Source organism: Porites lutea, chromosome 13 (genome assembly GCF_958299795.1).
Source record: "Porites lutea chromosome 13, jaPorLute2.1, whole genome shotgun sequence".
In the NCBI taxonomy this organism is placed as follows: domain Eukaryota; kingdom Metazoa; phylum Cnidaria; class Anthozoa; order Scleractinia; family Poritidae; genus Porites; species Porites lutea.
Genome location: NC_133213.1, coordinates 6142616 through 6153069, shown reverse-complemented (window position 1 = coordinate 6153069; position 10454 = coordinate 6142616). Strand labels below are relative to the sequence as shown.

Here is a 10454-nt window from a genome sequence, read left to right as displayed (position 1 = left end):
TAGAGTTGTTTATCAGTTGGTTTGTCCGACGTTCCTGGACATTTTAGGTGAGTAGAAATAGGAGTTTTAAATGCCTGTGTGTTTTTTGAACTGTGTTCAATTTAGTAGAGTATTCTTTGGAGTTTGTATTTTAAACAAGTGCGTTCAATTAAAATCGAGCGAGCGAGCTCAAACGTGAACGAGAGACCTGTTATCGGCCAGCATCCCAGTTGCCAAGACAGACATGTCACACATATCCCAAACATGTCACACATATCCAAAATTTAACAGCAATTAACCTGAGAATGAACTCGTACATAAAAGCGGATAGCGTAGCACAGTTTAGACGTTTGTTCTTTATGGTTTATATTTGAACCAGCGCGTTCAAAATCAAGCTAGTGAGCTCACAGAGTGAATCACGTGTTCATCGGCCAGCGTGTAACATCTGTGACTCAACTCGAGTATTGCTGGTTTGCAGGTGACGTCACGGCGACCATGTTGGTAGTCAAGAACAAAAGCATTTCTCTCCTCGGGGAACTTCGAGAAAAAATTATATTGTATTGACACCCAACATGGCCGGCTTATCACGTGGTTGCAAACCAAGGATAAGTATACGAATTCCTTCAAACGTGCCACCCAGAATGTACAGATTGTGCAAAGAATTCACATTAAATTAGCCTAATAACAGTAAAACAAGGACCAAAGACAAATACCATAAAATAGCAAATGGGTCGGCATCATATTTAAATTTATCCCCTGCAGTTTTTTTACATGTGTATATAACAACATCTAGATGTCAAAAGAAGGTGCTGCAGAAAATATTTTGATGCTAACGTTGTAATTGTCTCCACTATTTTACGAGGCTAAGACTCAAGGGAAATACCTTTTTTAGTGATTCCACAATGGTTTCTCTGCAAGATAAAGCACATTTCCTCTTCTAAACAAAGATATTAAAATTACTAAAGAAACATACATGTATAAAAAGGCATTTTCACAATACACTTGTAGAACACCAACAAAAATCAACTCAATAAATAGTATTAAAATGAAATTTGTGGAAAGGGGCTCACTATGCCATGATGTCAATTACCCCTACATGTACTATCTAATATAGGTTTAGCAAAGGCTAAAGAGAAGCTCCTGTTACCCAGTTTTGACAGCTGTCAATTGACTTCAACATGGATGTGCACTATCAGGTTGCATGTTCCCACAGAAGCTAGAAAGTGTGACATTTCACATTGGTTTCCCTGTGGTGTGGACAGACAGACAGGCAGAAGTACACATGTATGTTCATGTGACTACAAACAATTTTTTGTATGGATAAATAACCACAGTTAATTTTCTTAGCTATATGGCTCCGTTTGCCCACGTGTAGCTCTGCTATTAAACACACAAAATAACCTACGCAGATGCAAAAAAATAATAAATAAATTTCACAGGTAATTCACCTTTCTCCATTTAGCTGTTTAAGTTTCTCCTCGCATGTTATCATTCGGTCGGCAACAACAGCCATTAGGTTGTATCTAATATCATGATATGGCTCACTGTTCAAAGCAAGCAAACACTTAACATTAGTTTCAAGAAAATTAATAAACAGCACCACAATAATGTAAACTTTGGGTAAGCATTAGGTCTCAAGTTGAATCTTACTTCCCCTATCCTCTGAAATTGTCCATACTGACTCACCCTCCAGTTGCTATCCCCAGTCTGTCGGTTATCACTCGGCGAAATTTTTCTGTCCACTCTTCATGTTCACCCCAAGGACCTAACATTGATCGTTGAAAGGGAAACTTAGTGAGTACAGTGGTGAGAACACTAAAATATCTCCCATCAATGTGACCCGGGTTCAATTTCCAGTGTCAACACCATAATTATGCTGGTGAAATTATTTTTTCCTTGGTACTCTCGTTTTCTTCTCTCTTCAAAAACCAACATTTCCAAATTCCAATTTGACGAGTGATCAGCTAGAAGAAGAACCACTATATGAATGTGCTACATGTAACAAAAATAATAATAATGATAATAATAATAATAATAATAATAATAATAATAATAATAATATAGCGTAATTTCCATAAAAATGCTTGATTGTGCTTCACAGAAGTTCTAAAAACAATAAAAATAATTGTAAATAATAATAAGTATATACGAGTAAAAATTAAAAACCTAGTCATGATTGCACTTCATAGACTTCTAAAATTAGTAAAGATAATTCTAAAAATAAGTATATACAATTAAAAATTAAGAACCTAGTCATGTACATTGTAAAATCTTGGGAAAATAAAAATGTTTTGAGTTTCATTTTCAAAGTTGATAGATTCATGGTCATCCGTATGTCATATGGTAGGCTGTTCCACAACTTTGAGGCAATGAACATAAAAGCCTGATCCCCAAGGGTCTTTGATGACTTCATTAGTGGAAAGTGGAGTAAGGTTCAATCACAAGAACATGTACCTCTAAATTGTTATTTATTTCTTAATTTATTCATAATTTAGTTAAAATATTTGACCTACCATGATCAATAGGGTAGGGTTTAAGTCCATCTAATTCAAACAGTCTTCCGCTGATTGGTACATAGCTTACAAAATGAAATGCCTCCATTGCACGGCCAGTGGACACAGCATTGGTTTTCTCAGGGAGAAGCTTAGGTTCTGGCCTATAGGAAAGAATTGAAAGATAAGAAAATGAAAAAATATATAAATTAATAACAGGTCCACCCTACATTTGGTACATGTAAGTGTACTTTTTTCAAGGGCAGGATAACATATTTAATAGGAATAAAAATAATGACAACCTTAAGATTTTATTAAAGATTAACATTACCTGGCAAATTTGTTATGAGCCATGGCCAATTCTGGTAGATTGCCAATCACATATCCTTTGTTCTGAAGTTTATAGAAATCGTTAAACATAAAAGTAGTTAACATGATGTAAAGAAGTGTTTCTTTTTTCAGTAGTACGTAATCAGCATGATCACGAAACAAGCCTTTCTATACAACATGCACTTGAAAAACTGGTATTACTTCAACTGATCCTTTGTTACATGTACATGTAGGAAACAGGCATAAAAACCAAGAAAAAATGAGTAATTAAAAAATAAATAACTTCACTGATAAATTAAAATAAACGAACAATATGAAACAACAACAAAAATATGTATATGAAACTTGACAGGAAGTCACTCTCAGGCTTTCACATGTTAGCAGAATGATAAGATAATCTTTTAATTGTTTTGAAAACTTTGAATTGCAGTTGAGCATTCTTGTTGTTAGAAGTATGTTACATAAACAGAAATGTTTTCCTAAAATTATCAGCACTGGATTCGTTGATTTATTCATTTATTTTATTGGTCAATCAGAATTTACAATAATATTTTATTTACTCATTATAAATAAACTACAAATAGCATATCTGCAGCATATCTGACATTCCATTCAACATAATTTACTGCAACTGGCAATGAGAAAGGCAAAATAAAAGAAGCACAAAGTTGAAGCGGTATGTACCTCAGGATCAAACTTGCTAGAAAACTCCTTTAATCTGCTAAGGGTTTCTCCTAGGTGAATATGTGTACAATTTAGCAGAACACTCAGTAATGAGTGAGTGGCACAGGAGTTTGGAATTACCTGTTGGCCAAAAAAAATAATATTAATAATGGATAGAATTACCATTTTAAGGGACAAACTTACTAAGCCTTTCTTTACATTCTCGAGAATTCCTAACACATTAAAGTAAATTTGTTCTATGACATATCCACATTATCCACATTCTTACGCCACATTATGATCAATACATCTTTCTGTTATTGAAAGTTTTAATTTTCTTCATAAATGTACCTGCTGGGCAAAAAAGATATCTCGTACAATATTTTCATCCTCCACAAACATTTCTTCCAAGGGCTGCATCTTGCGTCTTGATCTTCTTTCCTCAATCCATTTAAACAGAAAAATAAAACCATACACAGGCCTACATAAAGCAAAGAAAGAGATATACAGTCATGTATCTGTAAGTTTTCTCTCACCTACACGACACTGTTATTAAAGATAATGATGCTATATTTCAGTTATTTATTCTTTTTCCTTCATGAAGAAGATTTTTGAGAGAGTTAAATTATTTAAGAGAGTTCTGCGGCTTATCTGCCAAAGTTAGGAAAAAATTGGTCACAGGATTTTGAAATTACTGACATTTTTTAAATTCAAATTACAGAAGAACTGCAATCAATCCTGCTCATCATTTTTTTTTTCAGGCTAGTTGAAATGACTTTCGGGCTAGTACGTGCTAGGTGCAGTTTGCACGAATGGCAAGCTATAAAACTGACTTTCTTTGCACCCTGATCTCAAAGTTTTTATACATGTAAATGTAAATGTAAATGTCGCGATTGAGAGGACAAACATACATGTCCTCTTTACATAGCTTTCTGCAGTGGGCTCGGACATCAGCATACTAAGGGCGCCGATGGCAGCCGCTATCAGTCCATTTATGAGCCCACTGAACCCTCCCAACCCATGATGAGTGATGTACCTACAAGAAAGTAAACAACATAAGTTCCATAATTCTTTATTAATGATACCAGAAAGCATAGATATCATTAGTGCTGAAAAATGCGATTAAAAAAACATAACCAACATGCCTACAAATAGATTCAGGCCACCTTAAACAGCACTAAACAGCTGAAAATCTTTCAATGGATTAAAACACAAACAGTACAGTATACATGTTGCAGGTCAAACTTGATTTCAGGTTAATTTTCATGGGTTGATTCTCAATTTCCTTTGTCTCCCAGGCCTGATTCTTGAATAATCAGGGCTTGGAGACATAGGAAATAGAGATTCAACCTATTTTAAAAAATTTAAACCTTAACATAATTTTGACCTGTAACATACACAATAAAATTAGATGTCGTACCCTCTGAATGGTTTTGAAAGATCATATATTTCCTCAACCTGAGCACCTTTTACACCTGATAGTAAGTAAAGATTAATACATCATTACAGCAGATTACTTTTGATAGAAGAGACCAAGGTTTAGTCTTTTACTTAATCTAAACTTGAAATCTTTACTGAGGGTGATCACGTGACTGGTCTTATCGCCTATGAGTCCTTTTGCTCACATCCTGTTTGCCAGTGTCTTATGTCATTCTCCTAAGAAGCGAAAGGAGCGGTGTGCATGTATGTGCTTTGTTCTCTCAACCATGATATATACCTCATTCTTTCAGCCACTGATCAGGCGAAAGTAGTTGAGGAACTGACCTAACTCGTATGTGAAACGACTTCAAAAGTTGGTGAACAGAACGTTGGCAAAATGACCATAAACCTTACTGAGCAAGAAAATCATTGACCATATCACAGCAGGAAACAAAATACGAATAAATAAACAAACAAAACAAAACAAAAAGGTATGTATTAAGATTGATCATATTTAGTAGAGCAGTTCCCTCTAGATCTACTAACTATGGATAAATATATAATGTAAATAAGGTGTGCAGTCAGTTCGTTCCATTGTCAGATCGTTCCAAGTCAGATCGTTCCACAAAAAAATCAGTTCGTTCCCCCTTTTTTTTTTTACTATAAAAAGTCATGTAGATTTTTCTAAATGTGTCATTGTGATCTAAGTACAGAGAAACGATCGAAACATGGATGAAAGTATTTTCAGAACTATCTACATAATAGTGAGAGCATGTGTGCGTTTGTTGATTTCACTGTGCATTGCGGAACGATGTCAGTCCGTTCGTGACTTAATGATGAGAGCTCTTTTACGTGATCCAGGGTTTGTGTCGATCCAAATTATTTTATATTTCCTTACATGCATTTATCGATCGATCCTTGTAAGCACTGCATGTTGAATTCTGATTCACTCTACTAAGCTAAAATGACTGTTGACAAGCTACTCACCGAACTCCTCAATTAGAAGGCTGAACAGTCCTACATCAAGAAAAACAACGATTAAGTTATCAAAGGGTGCACATATCATGCGTGGAATTTGTAAGTGGAAAATATAAACGTGTGGATGCGGATAAAAACGGTTAAAACCTGGATCGCTTTCAAGTTCCAACCATCCACTGTTTGCCGCCATATTTGAAACGTGATAACTTAAAGCCAGCGGTTCGTTAGTTTCCGAATAGTACATAACTGTAAGGTACTTGATTGTGTCCGGTAAGATGCACAGGACAACCAGTTTGTGTTCACTGGTCCATATATATCATGGAGGGAGAGCTAGCAGTACAAAGTTTCTCTTTGTAGAATCAGAAGGGGGTTGTCACCATCCCCACGCGCCAACGGAGAGCATTGCGTGACTCCGGCCCAAGCGGCTGTGAAGGAGACTATTCCCAGTGCTCGCTCGTGCAACACGGGCCTTATTTTCTGTCCAATTACTCGCTAGAGTTGTATTTTCTGGCGTGTGTTTAGTAATCTCCCTCGGGAGTGAATTTCTGTATTTGATAAACTCGTGTGTAAGGGATTTTGTCCAGTTTAGATGCAAGCGCCAATTGAGAGGATTTTTGCGTTGTCCCCTTCTGGGGGAGGGGGGGGGGGGGGTCCACTGGTAGGGTCATCTGTTTCCCCTCCCTCCCCCCCCTAATTTTACTCTTATCTGGGTCTAGCCCTTTCGCCTCCTCGCCTGCGGACTCGCATGTCCCGTAACTTATCTCTTGAGTTCCCAGGCCTTTGTTGGGCGAGCGTCCACTAGGAATAGATTACTATTCAAACCCTGACCCTGTTTGAGACCAAAAATTTTGCAACCCTGTTGAAGACAAAAAGACCTTTTAAATTGCAAGACCATTTGAGCTCCCAGGAAGCCCCCGCATCTAGCTCAAATTATACGCCCACCACTGAAATTGATTTATGACGTTATTGTTGATTTCATTTTTTTTTTTTTTCATATAAGACTGGCAGTAAATGCAAAACATATTTTGATCAGCACTGCTTCAGCTTGTTTTACAGCTCTTTTTCTCTTCCAGTTTTAAGCACCCTCAGATATAAGCCCCTCCATTTGCTGGCCCTCTTAAAAACTCTTTTAACAAAAATGCATCTTACCCCAGGGCTTAAAGCGGCAGATTACGGCAACCATTTAGGCCAAATTAGGGAGTACCCTCTACCCCTATCCCATTGGAGATGTTTTCAAACTAAGGAAGGCCTTGCTCATTAGCATCCTAACATTTAAGCAAAGCAAGGGGCAGCTTATCAGCACAAAACAACTGTGGGTGGGGAGGGAGGGGGTAACCTTGGAAGCAATACTTATAAAAGAACAAAAGAGCCTCCTAGGTACACACTGACCCGACTAGACAAGTATTAGGTAGCTACCCTAGGACCCTAAGGGTACTCACTCGGGTCTGGCCGGGAGAGACAGTGCAAAGAAAGCTTTCAAGAGGATGCCCGTGTCTTCATCAATGGCTTGTTTGTGGCAGTCTCGTCTCTGGGGTCATGTCTCATGGTGGCTTGGAAAATGACAAGACCCTGGGGAAAGGGTTGTGTTTGTGGCAAAGTGCTGGTAAAGACTGCCTATTTATGAACCAGGCACAGTGTATACCGAGCACAATTAACTACACAGAGACTTATAATGCCTGATAATTCCCCCTTGGGGATCTTTCAGTGACTTGTACTGGGATCAACCAATGCAAATACTGTGTACTACTGGATCTTGCCTCTTGTGGTATAAGTGAGCCCTTAACTATGTCGAATAAGACAATGGGATATCACAGGTTACCCAAGCTCACTATGCGAGCCTGTGAAGCAACAGAGATTATGCTTCAATCTTAGCTTCTTACAATAATAATAAACAAACCTGTATCTAATTTATTTCAGTGTTTATTTACCTCTTAGACAAACCTATAGTGCAACTATTGGTTTAACTAAAATCTCAAATATTCTTTTTGTTAAGGCTGACATATAAATAATGTTTACTTTGTAAAACTTGGAAAATAACCTATTTAAAAATACAGTTTTATATTGCATTAGCTACGTAACAGTCATTTCCTGTGATCCATTTTCTTCACTAACTCAGTAATTTGAGCAACTTGCTTTTGCCCTACAAGCACTGTGGTATTGGCTTAGAATTCACTTGGTTTCTTTAGCCAATTCAGCAGCTTTTACAATAGGCTGAAGTTGTGGTGATGAAACATCTGAAAAAGGACAATCAAAAATGTATATAAATTAAAGGAAAGCACATTTTCCTCCCTTGCCACTTATGACCCCAGCTTGTGCTTGCGGAGGGAGTATACTGGTACATGGTACAGTTTAGTAAACCTGTATAGCTGTAACGGGGGGTAGAGAGGTTAAGAGACCACACTTTGGTAGAAAAGGAGCCATCTAGAGCTTGAACCCCTGAGAGGGTTCCTTGAATTGTGTATAGATCTAACGAAGAGCACATCTCAACCCCCTACTCAAAACTTAATAAATGACTTCTTCACACACAGCAGTTTGTCTAATCCTAAGCAAGGCTTGTTTAAGAGGTCTCCGTGGAAACACAAGAAACTCTCATTGCCTTAAAATGGGTGTAATTTTTCAGGTTTACTCCCACAATTATGTAGGGTCAGGGCTTCCGGACCCTTTCTTGCAATGATATGTACACACATCCTGCTGATGATAGTAGTCTTCCAAGGGTACCACAAAAGGATAAACTTACACGAGTCACAGTCATAGCACCACACACTAAGGTCCATAAAGCTTAAAGCCAACATGTGGCTTGGTTCCTTTGAATTGTGTTCCACCATATGACTTTTCACATAACGACTGCAAAACACCACTGAGCACATAAGGCACAACCAATTTTCCCCAACATTTTCGCATGATCCACAAGGCTTCATCAAGTCAATGTGCAATGAAGCTGTGTTTGATAATGACTGTTGAAAGAAATGAATAAACATAAAAGATAATTATTATAAGGCCTATGATGCATAATGACCTTTGGCACTGAGAGAAATGGACACAAATTTCTAACTTGCTGCTTAGGCAATTAACCCAGGACTACTAGCTTAAAATGTCTAGATGACTAGCAACATGAATGTTTGTTAACACTTACTTTCAAGAAATGCAGACAAATAACATGTACTTTAATTTTCAATTTTGCTCATGGTAATTTTGACTTTGCTCTTGGCAAAGGCTGCCATGTCAGTGAATTTACAGATCTTTTGTGCACTAAAACTTGATGCCAGTGGAATTTGTGAATAGCATTTGGGAGAAGGGGAAATTTTCTCTGGGCAAAACTGAAATTTGCGCTGCGGGCAAAGGTGAAATTGCCATGATAGTCTTGAGCCATCCCATGTATGTACAATTTTTAATTTGCAGCAACATTTTTAATTTGCATGTGTAACCCTTCTGGGCCACTGTAGACAAGGCCTTGAAACAGCAACATAAGATTAGATGAGATGACAACAAATGCCATAAAGATGGATTAAATACCGACAAGGACATTACCTATTTCTCAAAATGTGAAACGCCGTCTTTGAATAAACATACCCCCCACTCCCTTCCCCTAAGAGGACCTCCCTCAATACATGTGTAAGGCGTTGTCTCCTCACCAGCCCCACGTAGGTAAAAAAGGAATTTAGAAACTCAAAACAGCTGCTAGCCTCCCACGCAGGCGTTTTTTAGGGGATCTCATATTTTGTCCCTCCCAATGACAATGGGAAAAGAATGTTGTTTTTGGTTGAGTAGGCGTTTGTGGGGAGGGATGAAAGACGAGCTCCCCTAAAAACACCCGCGTGGGAGGCTAAACAGCTGCTCTCCATCGATCGTTGTCAGGGTGGGACATTTGGTAAACAAATTAAACAATTTACAACTAGGAACAGACCAGCGCTTATAGATCAAGATTAGAGTTCCAAGACTTTGCTGTGGAGCAGGCAAAATTGAAAAAAAACTGCTTTTATTAAGCTTACTTCAACAAGAGCACTTTTCTAGGCCTTCCGAAACTGAAATAAAATTTTAAAAACTGTATTAGCAGCTGAGAAAACATGCAGGAGTACACGCTTTTAAAAACTCTGTAGTTTGACAAGGATGTTATGTCCTTCATTTTTGTACTTAAAATAAAAATTAAAGTAGCTTACTTGAACATGTGGGCAATCCGACTTTGGTTCAACAGCCACAAAGCCTGTAAAGTCTAAGCCACCTAAAGCCATTGCTTGATGTGATGGCGACTATACAACTATTAACAAACAAATAAAAGACACCAACACCCAAGAAGAAGTCGGAAAACTTTGACGTCTTTGAGAGCGCAGGTGAGATTTTGGAATAATTACTAGAATGGTCGGATCCAGTGACAACTGCCGGGGACTAGATCGAGGAGATCATTGGCCAGAAATCAGCTCGCATCATTTTTCTTACCCTTTTTCGTTAACTCTTTTTAAAAACTTTTGGTTTCCTCCAGGTCACAAAAGACAAATTTTGCAAGGCGGAAAATAAACACTGCACGCACACCAAGAACTTGACACGTCGTGCCGTGGAACATATATCTAAAACCGCTGATTTGGTTACCGCTGACAC

General features: G+C 37.8%; 2 protein-coding genes across 3 annotated transcripts in view; both read right to left on the bottom strand.

Annotated features, from left to right (window-relative positions):
- Positions 1–6057, bottom strand: part of LOC140923660 (uncharacterized) — a 12040-nt gene extending 5983 nt beyond the window's left edge. The window contains exons 1-10 of one of the 2 annotated variants that reach the window (XM_073373733.1): positions 6009–6057; positions 5871–5900; positions 4885–4939; positions 3816–3945; positions 3486–3605; positions 2803–2864; positions 2493–2635; positions 1666–1744; positions 1428–1523; positions 863–890 (exon numbers count right to left, since the gene is read on the bottom strand). In XM_073373733.1, the coding sequence (XP_073229834.1) occupies positions 863–890; positions 1428–1523; positions 1666–1744; positions 2493–2635; positions 2803–2864; positions 3486–3605; positions 3816–3945; positions 4885–4939; positions 5871–5900; positions 6009–6051 (786 nt within the window). In that variant the 5' untranslated portion in view covers positions 6052–6057. The remainder of the gene's footprint in view (positions 1–862; positions 891–1427; positions 1524–1665; positions 1745–2492; positions 2636–2802; positions 2865–3485; positions 3606–3815; positions 3946–4884; positions 4940–5870; positions 5901–6008) is intronic. The other variant, XM_073373734.1, reaches the window with a different exon arrangement.
- A 1709-nt stretch (positions 6058–7766) lies between these two features.
- On the bottom strand, positions 7767–10258 carry LOC140923666 (histone deacetylase 6-like). The gene is made up of 3 exons (XM_073373741.1): positions 10019–10258; positions 8599–8815; positions 7767–8095 (listed from the first exon to the last, which is right to left on the bottom strand). The coding sequence occupies exons 1-3, from the start codon at positions 10088–10090 to the stop codon at positions 8031–8033; spliced, it is 354 nt and encodes a 117-aa protein (XP_073229842.1). The 5' UTR covers positions 10091–10258; the 3' UTR covers positions 7767–8030.
- Between the last annotated feature and the right edge of the window lie 196 nt (positions 10259–10454).

Bases quoted from the DNA above. Each gene is read 5' to 3' on its own strand.
- LOC140923666 (XM_073373741.1), bottom strand. From the start codon at position 10,090: ATGGCTTTAGGTGGCTTAGACTTTACAGGCTTTGTGGCTGTTGAACCA. The intron at 8,816-10,018 runs GTAAGCTACTTT...TTCTTTCAACAG, and splicing joins CGGATTGCCCACATGTTCAA to TCATTATCAAACACAGCTTC. The intron at 8,096-8,598 runs GTAAGTTTATCC...GTCCTTTTTCAG, and splicing joins GTGCTATGACTGTGACTCGT to ATGTTTCATCACCACAACTT.